Below are 16,786 nucleotides of genomic sequence, written 5' to 3' on the forward strand. Positions count from 1 at the left end.
CAAGCCCTCCCAAGTACCATCCTCCATTTGCTCTCCTTTTTAAAAACCCATCTAATAGGGCTGCTGAGATGCCTCATTGGGTAAAAGCACTTCCTACCAAACCTAATAGCAGAGACAACTGTTAGCATTCGGGCATTTACACTGGCCTGCCCTCAGGGACCTAGCAGGATGTGTCAGCAGCAGCAGCCAAGATGTGGCACTGTGCATGTGCTCTATTCCCTGGTAAAAAGCAAGCCCGTATCGCTCCACTCTTCCTCCTTCCTTCTGCTCTTACTTGGAGGTCACCTCTGCACGCACGCACACCTGCAATAAACATCCTGTGTGAGCTCTGTTGCATGGGATGACTCCTTGGCTCCAACCCACCAAGGTTATCTTCTGCAATTAAACTATGACAACAACCGGAACTGATCTCTGGGACCCATATGGTACATGGAATTGTTCTTTAACCTCCACAGTGTGCCAGAGAACACATACTAATAAATAAATAAACAAGAATATAATAAAAAAAAATTTGAGACAGGATCTCACTGTGTAGCTTTGGATGACCTGGAACTCGCTGTGTAGATCAGTGTGGCCATGAATTCACAAAGGTCTTCCTGCCTCTGCCTCCCTGCTGCTGGTATTAAGGGTGTGTGCCACCACTTCAGGCCAATTTAAAGCAAAACAAACGAAACAAAAATCCTCAAACAAACATTAACAGAGTATGTTTAAAAAGCTACACAGATGAAGTTGTATGCATGTGGTGGTGTGCACCTGTATTCCTGGAGGCTGAGGCAAGAGGCGCAGCAGTCAGCTGCTCACGAAGTCAAGGTTAACCTTGGCTACCCGAGACCTTGTCTCAAAAAACAGAAAAGGAAGAAAGAAGAAAGGAAAGAAAGACAGGAGGGAAGTGACAGGTAATTTTGAACCCTGGTAAGTTTCTCCGACAACACAGTAAGCCAGATCAAGCCAAGTTAAAAGACCAGGTTTAATCTGAGCAAAGCAATCCCAGTGACTGTCGGGAAAGTGAGCAGAGGAGAAATCACAGTGCAGGTCCCAGGACCAGGTCTTAACTCCCCTGTAGGTGAGGTCTTGAGCTTCAGGGGAGGAGCTGGAATTTAGGCAGTCTTTCTGAGGGGGCAGGGTCTGGAGAGGGAGGAGCAGAGCCAGGCTAGAGTTTCCAGCATAGCATCCCGACCTTCTTGGATAAATAGGTGATGGTTCAAGTCTTGTTACTTCCTGTTGGTGTAGGACAACATGGTGACGGGGAGGCGGAAGTCAGTGGACTCACGCTCAGCCAGAGGTAAGAGTGAAGAAGCATTCAGTTAACTGCCATCCTGGAGACCTCAGGAATCTGTTTCTTGAGGAAGCAGAGAAGGCAAGTTGCTAGGAGAAGAAAAAAAAGGGGGGTTATTATCACAGCCCTATGAATGAGGCTAGCCATGGGAAGAGTGGAGATTGCCGGTAAGAATGAAGCAGAGACATGCCCTGGTTGTACATAAGAGGCAAGGTTGAATGACAAAGATGAATGAGCAAGACACAAGAGCAGATATGCTCTTCATTGGGACATTTTGAGAAATCGGAAGGTAGAGGGTCCCAGTTATTGGACAGACCATTTATCCCGGGTAGGTGCCCACTGGAGATGTGGTACCAGCGCTGATGTCCCAGGAGCTTGTGGGGGGGGGCATGGCATGCCAAACTGGGGATATGTTCCAGGAGTAACTGCACCATCACATCTGCTGAGATGGGAAATGCCACCATCCATCCTGTAAAGGTGTCAACAAGAGATAATGGAGCTTTTTATGAGTGGGCATGTGGGTAAAGTCAACCTGCCAGTCCTTGCCCAATTGGTATCCTAGCTTGGTGTCCTCAGAGCTGGTACAGGGGCTGGCATAACTGGAAAGCCCCCTGCCATTTGGCCTTGGCACATGTCTAGCAGGAGGAGTGGGCCTGTAAAGTAGGAAGAGAGAAAGGAAGGAAGGGAGTCGGGAGGGACGAAAAGGACAGGAAAAGGGAAAGAGAGAAAACTATACTAATGTAAATTGAAGAAGCATGATTCTCTCTCTCTCTCTCTCTCTCTCTCTTTCTCTCTCTCTCTCTGTGTGTGTGTGTGTGTGTGAAGTGCTGCATATGCATGTGTGTGGATGTGCATGTGGAGGCCAGAAGGGTCAGCCTTGAGTGTCATTCCTTAGAATCATGCACTTTATTTTTTTTTATATTATTTTATTTATTTATTTATTATTGTTTTGTTAGAGACAGGGTTTCTCTATGCAGTCCTGGCTGTCCTGGAACTCTCTCTGTAGAACAGGCTGACCTTGAATTCAGATTGGTCTGTAGAACAGGCTGACTTTGAATGCAGAGATCCCTCTGCCTCTGCCTCTCAGGTGCTGGGATGAAGGTATGTGCCACCACTGCCTAGCTACATGCACCTTATTTTTGGAGACAAACTCTCTCGCTGGCCTTTTCTCTAAATAGGCTAGGCTAGCCCCAGGGATGTTCTGCTTCCTCCCAGCACTGGCAACACACCCATGTGCCATCCTTGCTGGCTTTTTCTCCCATGGGTTCTGGGATTGAAATCATGTTCTCATTGGCATAGCAAGTACCTTGTCTATTGAGCTACTCCTCAATCCCAGCAGAGTAATTTATATACACAGAAAATTTAAAAATCAACTACGTTTTTTCTTTTTTCTCTTCTTTCTTTCTTTCTTTTTTTTTTTTTTTTTTTTTTTTTTTTTGGTTTTTCTAGACAGGGTTTCTCTGTAGTTTTGGAGCCTGTTCTGGAACTAGCTCTTGTAGACCAGGATGGCCTCAGACTCACAGAGATCTGCCTGCCTCTGCTTCCTGAGTGCTGGGATAAAAGGCGTGCGCCACCACTGGCTACCAGTGTACTTAACTGCTGAGCCATCTCTCCAGCCCCCTGTTAGGAATCTTAATGTAAATGTCTGATATATGACCCCATTCTACCCACAGGCTGAGAACCGCTGTTCCAGCCTCAGCTTCCTGAGGAGCGCATGCCACACTCATGTGTCTCCTGATCTGTTTTCTTAGCCTCAAGAATTAGCATTGAGGCGGGGTTTATCCTCGGTCTGTTCTTTTCTTTTTAAATTAATTTATTTTTTAAAGCAATCTTTTTTCATTTTACATACCAATCCCAGTTCCCACTCCTTCCCCTTCTGCTCCCCCAACCTTTCCCCAACATCATCCCCCCCATCCATGCCTCAGAGAGGGTAAGGCTTCCCATGGGGAGTCAACAAAGTCTATCTAGCACATCACTTTGAGGCAGGACCAAGGCCCTCCCCACTATATCTTGGCTGAGCAAGGTATCCCTTCAAAGAGAATGGGCTCCAAAAAGCCAGTACAAGCACTAGGGATAAATCCTGGTCCCACTGCCAGTGGCCCCACAGTCTGCCCCAGCCATTCAATGGTCACCCACATTCATAGGGCCTAGTTTGGTCCTATGCTGGTTCTGCCGCTGTCAGTTCGGAATCAGTGAGCTCCCTTTACTGTTCATTCAGTAACTCCGTCTTGGAAAAAAAAATGTTGAGTACCTGCAAAATACAGAAACCTTTGAGGATAGTTGGTTCTAAGTAGTTTAAAAACTAGGAAGATTGTAATAAGAAAATAAGGCACTAGAAGATGATAGTTAGGTGTGATTTTTGGATTGAGCTATTTAGGCCCAGAAAGAGTTAAAGGGAAGAGCTGGTAGATGGGACCATCTGGGCCATGGGGTGGGTGGGTGGGGTCGGGGGAGATTGTTAGGGAATTTGATGCTGGGCTGAGGGAACTGGGCTGGGTCTACTTCCAGCATCTTTCTCTAATTATGAGCCAGAGTCTTCTGCAACCTCCAGCCTTGCTGCACAACCTAGAGCGCTTGTAAAATTACAGAACGGCGTAGACCAGAGAGCACAAAGACTGGAAGTTGGTTCGGGCCCTTGACGGCAAGTGTGCTTGGGCAAGTCGCTCATCTTCTATGAGCGTGCTTTCTCAGCTGCAGAATGGGAAGATGTAGCTTGTGTTTTGTCCAGACTCACTGACGTTTGCCTGCTCTCTTTGGCTAGCTGGTTACAGTTTTGGGAAGTGTACTCACTCTCCTGTGGTGGGAGGAGCAAAGCTCGGCCAGGGGCTTTCACACACCCAACCATTTCCATTCCCACCTCCCCTCCTCCTTTTTACTCCCCCCCCCTTTCCCCTCCCACTTAGATTCAGAACCGTTGTTGCCAGGGATTATGGCCCTTTGTTCTCTGGAGGCTTAAACCACCACCTGTTTTGCCTTTGATTTGTTGTTTAAAAGGTGTCTCCTGTTGTGTTCAGACTACTGCTAGCTAAAATTGTCAAAATATGCAGCTAATGACTGTAAGTATCATACTGGTTCAACACTAGTACATCAAGTGCCTGTCCCTTTTCATTTTTTTTTTTATTCCTGATTATCCCTACTTGCAATAACCACCTCCTTTACTTGTTGGCATGACCATTTAGTGCTAACACAAAGGTATCTTTTAAAAGCAATATACATCTTCATCTGATATTCTCTCTTTCTCTGTGTGTGTCTCTCAGAAAAGGCTTTGCCTACAGGTTGGCCTCTAATTTCTCATCTTCCAGCCCGATTTTTATTGCAGCATAGATTATGTCCATGACCACCGTGGGGACTTTCAGTGGACTGTAAACTTTCTCTGCAACTTGAATATATTCATACAGATCACCTAGGATGGAAGAGGGACAGCAAGGTGGCTCAGTAAGTAAGGACCCCTGTTGCCAAGCTTGGTAAACCCGAGTTTAATCTTGGGGCCCACACGGTGGAAGGAGGAAACCTGCTTGAACATGGTGGCCCCTGGTCTCCATAGGCAGTGTCTTCACCATAATAAAAACAAACAAACAAACAAACAAAAAACCAAAACAAAAACCCAACAAAAAAACAAAACAACACAACAACAAACCAAACCTGGGGATCTTGTTAAAAATGCAGATTAGTAGATGGGGGATGTTGAAGTGCTAACTAGTCCTCAGGTGAAGAAACAAAACAATCTGGGGATCTTGTTAAAATGCAGATTAGTAGATGGGGGACTGCTAGCTAGCTCTCAGGTGAAGCCCAGGCTGTGGCCTGAGCACAATTGCAGTTTCAAGGCCCTGCAGCTTTGAGGACAATGGCTGGGTGCTGCTTTGATACTTGTTACTTAGGATCAGACATTTCCCCATCTCTTTCCAGGTCCGAGATTTCCACCACACCTGACAGTTGTTTGATAATCGCTTAGCTGTGCTTTCTTCTCTTTTTTGTTTTCCTTCCCTTCTTAATCAACAGTGACTTATAACAGGGTCTGTTTCTGCTCACATCTACACTGAAACATCAGTAATCCAGTTTTGTGCTGTTGTTTTTTTTCTTTCAAGACATGTTTTCCCTGTCTAACTCTGGCTGTCCTGGATTTAGCTCTTTAGACCTGGCTGGTCCTGAACTCACAGAGATCCATCTGCTTCTGCCTCCATAGTGCTGGGACTAAAGGTGGGTGCCACCACCACCTGGCAGTAATCCAGTTTTAAAGAATCAGTTTTACCTCCTGTGCACTTTTGGATAGTCTCCTAAATACAATATCAAGTTCAGAACGACAAGCTTGATGAAACGCCACCAATAATTCCCATTATTTCTTTTAGCGCCACATGGAACTCTCTGAATAATGAAGATCTACAGTTGCCTCCTTGCAGTAATTTAACATTCAGTTGCCTTATTTCCTTTTAAAGGCATGGGATATTCCTTTAAAAAAATAAAATCCCGCAGTTTTTTTTTTATTCAAACAAAGCTTTTTCGAATTTATTTTCAGCTGTCTTTATTTAAAGCAGTATTAGATAGGCATAAATACTTAAACGTTTTAATATTTTTCACGTCCTTAATGTTTCTAGCATGTCTTATATAGGAAAGGAAATATCTGAACTTGTTCATGCGGGTATATTCAGTATCAAACAGTGCTTTATTATAAACAGCATTTTGGGGCGAATCAATGAAGGATGAAAGAAAAGATGCATTTTTTAAAAATACTTAAATGTCTTCTAATATGCCACATATTTGTTGGAAACCAGGGTGTTAATGGATCAGAAAAATTAGACAGTTCTTGTACAGTAAAAATCATGAAGTGTCAATCCACATCAGAAAGCAGGGTATATTACAAAATATTAAAAACATGCATTGGCTAAAGGATCAAAAATGAGATCACCTTTACAAACGCTTTAAGAGGTGAAATACGTAGGTGTTAGTAAGACTTCTGTCTCGTACCACCTATTAGCCACCGCTCTTCTAAGGAAATAACATTCTAAATTTAGTTTGGGCCCAAATCCATATCCCAACAAGCTAACTGCGCTTTCGGTGTCATTGTTTTGTACCTTTCACGTTTTGCATCCATGGGATTGCATTTTTCTTAACGGTTCTCCGTGGTTGAAATGTTAAAGAAATGAAATAGTGCTTTCTCATGTTACAGTCCAAAGGAAACGAAGACTGCAAAGCCCATTCTGCGATGTAGAAGAGGCCTACAAGGTGCACACCCTGCAACTGCTTCATAGCCCAATTTGATCTCTGGGTTTTTGCACGGCTCCTCTTTTTTTTTTTTTTTGGATGATGTAAACCGCGCAGGAGCATTACAGTGCCCCCACCTTGGAGGAGGATGCGAGAACAATCACCTTGAACTGCCAGTTTTTCTTAAACATGTAGCCATGGGCTACAGGCCCGAATACCCGCCCCCAAACGGGGTTCACAACAATCGTTTCCTCCCTCCCCGCCTTTTACATACAGTACACATACAAATACACACACGCAGAGCAGCCAGCAGGGGCGGGCCGGGCGCGACCACTGTGCCAGCCACGGGGGTGGGAGACAGTCAGCTCCGGCCCGCCTCCCTGGAGGCCCTTTCCCCTCCCTCCGGTCCCACGGCACCTGGTTGCGGTTACTTGTAAGCAGGGGCACCTGTGGGCCCTAGCGTCTCCAAGAGCTTCGCTTCCGAGCCACGACCCTCGCCAGTCGCCGCGCCACCCCCACCTGGGCGAGCAGTTGGTACGGCCCAGCGCTAGCGGGCGCCGAGCGGGAGCCGCGCGGGAGCGGCGCGGCGACGGCGGCAGCGGTGGTGGTGGCGGTTGCAGCTCGGAGCCGTTGAGACGCCTCTGCGGCAGCTGGTGGCGCAGGTGGCCGGCGTGGACGTGGGCAGAGGCGGCCAGCGCGCCCCGCAGCCCCAGCGTCGCCGCCCGGCAGGTGAGGGCCGCCCCGCCCCCGCTCGGCGCGGGTGGGAAGCGGGCGGCCGCGCTAGCTGCCTCCCTCCCCTCTCCCGCCGCGCCCCTCCCTCGTGGGCTGCGGCCCGTGGGAAAAGCCCTGGCAGCGATGGGGTGGGGAGGCGGGCGGTCGGGTGGCGGGCGGTGATGCTGCCTCAGGTGGCGGCGGCCACAGGCCCGGACGCTGCTCGGGACCGAGGCCGCGCTCCGAGGAGGCGCGCAGGCGGCTCCCCCTCCCCCTTCGCGGCCTCCCCTCCCCCTGCCCTCCTCCCCGCGGCCCCTCCCTGGGCTTTGCGCTTTAACCGCCCTCCCGGCTGTCCCTCGCAGGCTCGTCGGGACACCCCGAGGCATCCTCCCCCGCCCGCGGGCCCGCCAGTCCCAGCTCGTGTCCGCGCTCGCAGCTCCCGATCGCGACTGCGCTGCTCCCCCTTCTGGTCTTGGGACTCCCGGCGTCGCCCCTCCAACATGACTCGCGATTTCAAACCTGGAGACCTCATCTTCGCCAAGATGAAAGGTTATCCTCATTGGCCAGCTCGAGTAAGTGATTTGTAGCCCCGGTGGAGCGGTGTGGCAACCTTTCCAGAGGCCTGCTTCCCATCGTTTCTTCTCCGCTTCCTCTCCCTCGCTTCCCTTTACCGTTACTTGGAACCTTTCATTTTAGTTTTTTTTTCAGTGCTCTCCCGTGCAATTGTAAAATTGTCGGGTTTTCTGCACACCCGCGCTTTCCCTGTGGCTTGCTTTTGAGTCTGACAGGTGTTCTTCATAGGAAATATTTAGAGATGACATTCAGCTAATGTTTCATTGTAGGCGAAATCAACAAGTATGATCTTTATGTTTAAAAGTGACATTTCCTTAAATTTTGGAATTTTGAATAAAATACACATCGTCAACGAAATATGCAAACTACAAACCCTTGCATGTCAGATGTGATTAAACTAGATTTAGACATGTTTAATACAGGATTTGCAGTTGGTGATGCACTTGGGCCTTTTAAATTCACATTCCTTGCCTTATGACCTTGAAGAAGTTGTTTTATGGTTTTTTGTTCTCCACAGGCAAGGGGGAGGGTGTAGACGGTACCCTGGGTTAAGGAAACCTGAGAAGTCTTAAGGACTCAAGATGTGATAGAAAAACCCAAGGTCCATTTTCAGAAAAAAAGTGTTGGTTTTTATTATTATTTTTTTTTTAGTTTATAATGGTGCCTAGGATCAGAACATGATAAAGAAATTTGATTAGATAAACTCAAATTATTTTTAGAAAAAAAACTGATGTTCTGAAATTGTAATTATTCTTCATACAGTTCATTTTTTTAAATTTCTTTTCTTTCTTTCTTTTCTTTTTTTTTTGAGACAAAGTTTCTCTGTGCAGCCCTGGCTGTTCTGGAACTCACTCAAAATTAACTTGTTTCTTCCAAGACAGTACTTCTCCATGTATCTCTCTTTGTCCTGGAACTTGCTTTTCAGGCCAAGCTGATGTTGAACTCGTAGATCTACCTGCCTCTGCCTCCCAAGTGCTGGGATTAAAGGTGTGCACTATCACTGCCAGTTGAAAAATTATTTTAGAAACCTTTGTTTACGGATGTTTTGCCTGCGTATATACTTGTACACCACTTCCATGACATGTGCTGTATGCAAAAGATTGTTTGATCCCTGAAACTGAAGTTTCAGACAGTTCAGAGCTGCTATGTGGATACTGGGAATTGAACTTGGATCCTCTGGAAGATCAGCCAGTACTCTAACTGTTGAGCCATCACTCCAGTGAGTGAGTTCATTTGGGTTGGAATAGGATGTTTTTATTCCCCTCCTCATTTTTTTTTCTTAGAAGCAGCTGAATCTGTTTTTTGATTTTTTTTTTTTTTTTTTTGGTTTGTTTGTTTGTCGGTTGGTTTGTCATTTGAGGCAGGGTTTCTCTGTTTAACAACTCTGGCTGCCCTGTATTAAAGTCATGCTCCACCACAGCCCTGGAGTTCTGACTGTCACTGTTATTCAAACATGGGGAAATGTATAAGTTTGTGTGTCATATGTATGCGAGTACCTGAGGAGGCCAGAAGAGGGTGATGGACCCCTAGAAGAAGTGGTTGTAAGGGGCTTGGCATGGGTGTTAGGAGCTGAATTGGATCTTTTGGAAGAGTTATAAGTACTCTTAACCACGGAGCCATTTCTCTAGCCTCACATTACTTACGGTTTGTATAGCCCTCCTGCAGGATTGTCCAGCAGGTTGAGACTCTTGTATGAAATGCTTGGTGTCAAATGTGTTCTGAAAATTAAGTAATTGGGGATTTTAGAAAGCTGATCGTGATACACTGTTTTAGGATTTGCTGCTGGGCCTGACAGTGGTAACTTAGCACTTGGTGGGCAGAGACAGGTGGATTTCTGAGTTCAAAGATAGTCAGGGCTACAGAGAGAAACTCTGTCTGGAAAAACAAAAGAAATAAAAACATTTAAATTGTATGAAAAATAAGTACGATTTCAGAACATCACAGTTTATTTTTAAATGATTTTGAGTTTATCTAATCAGAATTCTTATAAGTACTGTACTTATGCTCTGATCCTAGGTACCCTGTCTCAAAAAACAAAACAAAAGGTTTGCTGCTGGGATGATTTAGTAAGCACATGATAACCTTAGTATTTTTCCAAGCAAACAAGGATAAAACAAGGATAAATGCATGGGGGGAAAAAAGGACTCTGGTGTCAGTACAGGTTTTGCCACCAAATGAGTTCTGGGAAAATAATCTTGCCTTTTAGAACTTATTTGAGTAGATTTGTAAAATGAGTCAGTTTTGTATCAGATCCATTTGGGGTGTCTTATTCTGAGTTCACACGTGTGTGACAGGGTGTGTAAGATTTAAAAAAGCTTTACTTTTTCTGATCTTTCTTTTAGGTAGATGAAGTTCCTGATGGAGCTGTGAAACCACCCACAAACAAACTACCCATTTTCTTTTTTGGAACCCATGAGACGTAAGTCCTGTTAGTGTTAAGCTCAAATGACAATTTTGCAGAGGTTAGGCATAGAATGAAAAGCAAGTAGAGATTTCAGAATTCAGGGGGAAGTGAAAATGAAGTAGAAAACTACTATTTTTTTAAAGATAGGGTCTCATTATATAGCCCTGCCTGGCCTCTACTGATCCGTTTAGACCTCACAGAGATGAACCTGTGTTTGCCTCCCGTGTTTGGGGATAAGATGCCACCATATCTGGACTGAGATGGAAAGCTTAACAGTGATCTCTAAAGTCTCCGGTACAGTTGTATTTTCTGTTTTAATACTGGAACATTGTTGTTTGTTTGAGACAGACTATCACTATGTATTCATGGCTTAGAACTCACTATGTAGACAAGGTTGTCATTGAACTCAAGAGATCTGTCGCCTCTGCCCCTTAAGTTCTGGGATGTAAATGTGCCACCATGCCTGACTGGGCAGTCTTGTTTGAAGGTAGAGATTAAGGACAGTACATCTTGGGAGAAACTAAAAGGAACGTTGGACACAGGGAATGAGGGGTGGATGTGATCAGAATATGCTATGTAATGTATGAACTTTTCAGAGTTTGTGAAAAAAAAAATAACTTAATGGAATAGATGCTGTGTGATCTAAAAGAAGTTACCCTCTCAGTGATCCCAGGAGTGATGGATGAAAGTAGTAGCAAGGCTTTGAGTATTCTTTTTAAGTAAAATCAGGACAGCCTGGCACTGTGTTAGGTCTTGTCCTGTTAGCCACACAGATGCTGTGAAGAAAAGAGGGAAGCGAGACAGTGCCCTGTGTGAGTGTTTATAATCACCAGAGGCATTCTGTCTGACTGCTATCTCAGGTGTATGTATGGCTAGCTGAATGAAGTGGAGGAAATTGATATTCTCTACAGCTGAATGTTGAACTATTTGTTCTTATAACCACATGGAATTGCTTTGAAGGCTTTTTCATCTTATTGCCAAAGCTTATTCTCTTAGATACCTATAATTGATTAGCCTATGTGCGCTGTATAATCTACCTGACTTGAACTTAATGTAATCTATAGGATAGGCCAGTTTACTTGAGATGAAACAAAATTATCACTGTTTATTCTGTTCTTCCCTTTTCTCTCATATATTCCATCCCAACCACTCTTTCCCTTCTTTTTTCTCCTCCCAGACCCTCACTCCATTTTCCTTCAGGAAAGAGCAGGCCTCCCAGGGATATCAACCATACATCACATACCAAGTTATAAGAAGAGGCACATAGCTCATATCAAGGCTGAACAAGGCAGGCTAGTAGGAGGAGGGAGGAATCATGTTGTTTTGTTTTTTTGAGACAGTGTTTTTCTTTTTTGGTTTTCTGAGACAGGATTTCTCCGTAGTTTTGGAGCCTGTTCTGGAACTAACACTTGTAGACCAGCCTGAACTCGTACTCAGAGATCCTCCTATCTCTGCCTCTCAAGTGCTGGGATTAAAGGCATGCGCCACCGTTATCCTGAGGCAGTGTTTTTCTATGTAACTTTGTCTGTTTGGCTGTCCTGGAACTTGCTCTGTAGACCCCAGACCTCGGACTCAGAGATCCACTGGCCTCTGCTTCCCAAGTGCTAGGATCAAAGCATGCATCACCACCAGTGCTCAGCCCATAATTAATTTTTTAAAAACAAAGTTTTGGATCAAGAATTGGAATAGCCTTCACAATATTTAGTTTGACTTAGGTTCACATATGTTTTGTATATGAGAAAACAACTTTTAAGCAATGCTTAATTTGTGATTCCAGGGTAATGTTCTACAATTTAGAGACCTTGTAGTAAATTCAATAGGGAAGAAGGTCTTTAAAAGGTTAAACTGCACTGTGTATCAAAATAGGGATGTGCATGGTGTGAGGCTCTGCAGTGCCAGTATCACATGGAACTGTAGTCGGAAAAAATGCTCTTAGGTCCTGGACCTTATCTGCACTAATTGTGTGTTCTCACTCTGAGCTACAACCCTAGCCCTCCAGTACTTGAAATGTAGAAGAAATAAGACTGTCTTTTACCTATTATTTAAAAACAGAACTTTTGTATTGTAAATAGTTTAGATTTTTATTTCTTTTGCAGTGCTGAGGATCATACACAGGGCCTTGCTCTACCACTGAGCTATTATACCCTAGCTTGGTTTTTATATACTTGAAGTTCAACAATTACATTAAATTTTCAATTTATTCAGTTAAATTGGAATTTTAGTGTTGGGACTGGAGAGATGGCTCAGCAGTTAAGAGCACTGAGTGTTCTTACAGAGTTTAATTCCCAGCACCCACATGGCAGCTGATAACTGTAACTCCCATTCCAAGGGATCTGACCTTAACACAGAACACATATATAGGTAAAATACCAATGTGCATAAGATAAAATTAAAAAAATTTAAAAAAATTGTTTGCGCTGAGATTTCAGTTTATTGGTAAAGTGCTTGCTTATAACACATGAGGTTAAGTCCCCAGTACTATACCAATAAAGGTCGTGAATGAGGAAAATGAATTAATATGAAAGAAACTAGGATATAGTTAAAGAATTGAAAGACTTTTTGGAGGGTGGGGAGAGGTTCAAGACAAGGTTTCTATGTGTAGCACTGCTGTCCTGAAACTTGCTCTGTAGACCAGTCTGGCCTCAAACTCACAGAGAGAGCCTCCTTAGTGCTGGGATTAAAGGCACCCGCTACCTCCGCCTGGCAAGTCAATAATAGTTTTATTTCAAAATAGATTTATAGTATTTTAATCTACAGTTAACAATAGTTTTATTTCAAAATAGATTTATAGTATTTTAATCTACAGTGGCTATACATACCATTTACCTTTGGAAAAACAGTTGCTATATCCATGTTGTTCTGGTTATTTAACTTCTTAAAACAATTTTTAAAAATAGATTAATGATGAACTAGGTATATGATAATCTTTTTTGTTCCCAAAATTTGGGAGGGTAATTATTTATTTGAAATTTAGATTTTCCCGAGATGGAAGTGTATTATACTAAGAAGTTAGAGAAATGGGGAAGGAAGAATATAGAAAAGCAAGTAGTAATTCAGGAGAAGTGTACAACTCATAACTGATTTGTTTCTGAAATTTATTTATAGCTCTGATTGGCCTGGAACTTGCTATGTAAACTAGACTATGTTTGAATTCACAGATTGATCTTCCTCTGTCTCTGGATTGCTAGGATTAAAATTGTACACCACCATTCCTGGCCTTAAAGATTTTTTTGTGTGCATTTAGAGTCCATTGGTTACTATATTCTTTCCTTAACATACACACATATGATTCTCCTTAATCCTTTTATGTCATTTATATATCTGTTTTGGTAGTCAAGTTTTAAATATTAGACCTTGACCTCTTAAGGTGTACTAACCATGCATGCATGGTATCTTAGACTTATCTTAGTCAAAACTGATTTTTACTGAGTGGTTCTGATATGAACCCAGTCAATATCAGATTACCATACTCAGAAGTCTAGATAGTACTTCTCAATCTTCCTAACGTGACCCCGTAATATAGTTCCTTAATGTTGTGGTGACCCCCAACCATGAAATTATTTTATTGTTACTTCATAACTGTAATTTTTCTACTGTTGTGTATTGTAACGTAAATATCTGATATGCAGGATATCTGATGCAACCCACAGGTGGAGAACCACTGGTCTAGGTGTAAACTTTGGTTTCATAGCAGATAATCCCTCCCTTTGCCCACAAATCCTGATTGACTTCTGTTAAAGCTCAAGTTCATTTTGTAATCTAGGATTCCTATAATTAGTGTTTTTACATAGGTGTTCTCTCTGTCTGTCTGTCTGTCTGTCTATCTAAGTTATCTATGTTTCAGTCAGATCATGCCATTTTCTGGTCCAAAAATCTTCACTAATTCCCTATTAATATTACCAATAACCTAAATGACCTACTAGTAATAAGTCCTGGTTATGAAACTCTATATGAATTAACCTTTGTTTAGCTCTCTAACCATATTATTTTAGTTAAGAAAAAATTTAAAACTGCCCCAAACTCCTCCCAGGTCCTCCCACCTCCTTACTCTCTCAACTAAAACAAAACAAAATACAGACAGACATTAACGAAGCAAAAATTTTATTTATTTATTTATTGTGTATACAATGTTCTGCCAGAAGAGGGCACTAGATCTCATTCTAGATGGTTGTTGCGTGCCACCCTGTGGTTGCTGGGAATTGAACTCAGGACTTCTGGAAGAACAACCAGTTCTCTTAATCTCTGAGCCATCTCTCCAGCCCAAGGGAATCTATAGTATGTTAGTGCATGGCGTGTGTGTGGAGGGGGCACAAAGAAGATAACTTTGGGGTCGATTTTCTGTTTATACCTTGATGTGCATTCTGGGGATCTGAATCAGTGTTCGCAGGCTTGTGTAGCAAGCACTTCAGTCACTGAGCCACGGCCCCAACCAGCCCACGTGGTGTCTTTTCACTGCCTCGTTTCATCTTGCCTGAGGGTGTTCCTGCTTTTTTCTGGAAAGGTTATGTTTTCAGATATTAAAGTCAGTCAGATCTTGCTCAGTTTGTCCTGTTTATATTTTATATTCTCTGTTGAAATGATAGATGAATTTTGTTTCTTTGGCTTTGACTACAGTTGAAGAGCCTGAACAGCTCTATTAAGGGGCTGCCATGTACTATCAGTTCAGTATTTGATAAAGGACAACTCTTGTGCTAAAATCCTCTGTTAACATACTGGACAATACTAAATACAGATAGACTAGAAATCAGCCATTTACTTGTTACATGACCTTGAGCAGGTCTTTTCCTGATTTGTAGACTAAGAATAATAATAGAATCTACCTTGGGCTTTTGGGGTGCTACATGAAAAGGCATGGATATGTAATATGTTTTGGCAAGTGCTGAATAAGTATTTAAAAATTATATTGTTTTGGACTGGAGAAATGTCTCTGTCAGTAAAGTATGGCATAAGTGTGAAGACCTGAGTTCAGATTCCCAGTACCCATGTAAAACCTGAGTGCAGTGGTGTGCTTCTGTAACTAGCCCTGGGGTACAGAGACAGTTGGCCAGCCCATATAGATAGCAAATCTGTGAGCTCTGGATTTAGTGAGAAATCCTGTCTCAAGAAATAAGATGGAGGGCAAGTGAAGAAGACTGCCTGGCATCTTCATTGATATGTGCACATACCCCGAGCGTAGACATACTTAGACACATACATATATATTGTAAAGGTTGGACAAGCTTTTGAGAATAATTATTTCTTGGATTTATAAATTAATAGTAACACATATTTTATAGTTTACTTAGATTTATCTCCCTACTCTCCCCCCCCCTTTTTTTTTGAGACAGGATTTCTCTATGTAACAGACCTGGCTATCTTGAAACTTGTTTTGTAGACCAGGCTGGCCTTGAACTCACAGAGATCTTCCTGCCTCTGCCTCTTGAGTGCTGGAATTAAATGCCACCATTGCCCAGCTTAATACTTGTGTATTGATTGTCTAATGAATCATTCCTTATCTGTAAGAAAATTAAATGCTGTTATATAGTATAAAATCTTTAAAGTTTTTTAAAAGGATTATTTTGTGTGTTTAGATGTTTTTAGTTTTTATTTTTTAATTTATTTAACTATGTGTTGCTGTGAAGGTATCAGATCCATTGGAACTGGAGTTACATATAGTTGTGAGTTGCATGTGGGTGCTGGGAATTGAACTCGAGTCCTCTGGAAGAACAACCAGTGATTTTAACCACTGAGCCATCTCTCCAGCTTCATGTTTGGATGTTTTGTCTGCATGCCTGTCTGTCTGTGCACTACATGTGTGTCTGTGCCTCTAGCAGGCAGAAAGGGCATTGGATCTTTTGGGACTGGACTTGTGAGCCACTCTCTGGATGCTGAGACTCAAAATATGTTTAGAGCTAGTCCTCTAAAGTATTTATCAGTCTCCCTGGCCTCTTATATTTACTTTTTGAAAGAGGTCTCTTGTATTTCAGGATGACCTTGAACTTGCTATGTAGACAAGTAGGACTTCTGATCCTTCTGTCTCTTCCTCCCTTATGCTGAGATAACAATTTACATTTGATGTGGTGCTAAATATTGAACTCCAGGGCTTGTGTGTTGGAGGCAAACCTTGAGCCAATTGTCCCTCCGTCTCCAGCCTTTCATGTTAGAGTTGACTTTGTGTTTTTTTTTTTTTTTTTCCTTTGAGGCAGGGTTTTTCTTTAGAGCCAGCCCTCACTGTCCTGAAGCAGGACAGACCAGAATGGCCTGAAGCTCGCAGACATCCTCCTGCTCTGCCTCCAGCCCTCCAGCCTGCTGGGCTTTAACCTTTGAATGTTTTCTGAGCAGTGAGTCAGCTGTCACCACACAAGCTGTCTCTTGGGAATTAGTAATAACATACAAACTAATCTGGATACCATTTACTAATCCGTGAGGTTGCGTTCCCAGGGAGGGAATCACTCTGTTTTGTTTTTCCTGCATTCGGATTTTCAAGATAATCCTTTGACTCAGCTCGTTTTAGAATTAGATAGGTGCAAAGATTGTGCTCCAATAGGCTGGATGAGAGCAGCATTTTTAAATAATAAAAGTGATATAAACTAATTTTGATGTAACATTCAGTGAAAAAATCTTTGCCAACAAATTGTTTATCG

At 43.0% G+C, this 16,786-nt stretch overlaps 1 protein-coding gene and 1 long non-coding RNA gene across 3 annotated transcripts in view; one reads left to right on the plus strand and one right to left on the minus strand.

Annotated features, from left to right (window-relative positions):
• Positions 1-948: 948 nt before the first annotated feature.
• LOC148122778 (uncharacterized) lies at positions 949-6,968 on the minus strand. Its single transcript, XR_015737576.1, has 2 exons — positions 6,893-6,968; positions 949-1,365 (listed from the first exon to the last, which is right to left on the minus strand). It is a non-coding gene; the product is annotated as an uncharacterized LOC148122778 (long non-coding RNA).
• Positions 6,969-7,069: 101 nt separating this feature from the next.
• The window catches only part of Psip1 (PC4 and SRSF1 interacting protein 1), a 38,830-nt gene continuing 29,113 nt past the window's right edge, over positions 7,070-16,786 (plus strand). For both annotated transcript variants that reach the window (XM_085686200.2, XM_085686201.2), the window contains exons 1-3: positions 7,070-7,204; positions 7,549-7,758; positions 10,102-10,178. In XM_085686200.2, the coding sequence (XP_085542326.2) occupies positions 7,687-7,758; positions 10,102-10,178 (149 nt within the window). In that variant the 5' untranslated portion in view covers positions 7,070-7,204; positions 7,549-7,686. The remainder of the gene's footprint in view (positions 7,205-7,548; positions 7,759-10,101; positions 10,179-16,786) is intronic.

The sequence above is a fragment of the Myodes glareolus genome, chromosome 3 (assembly GCF_982192425.1).
Source record: "Myodes glareolus chromosome 3, mMyoGla1.1, whole genome shotgun sequence".
In the NCBI taxonomy this organism is placed as follows: domain Eukaryota; kingdom Metazoa; phylum Chordata; class Mammalia; order Rodentia; family Cricetidae; genus Myodes; species Myodes glareolus.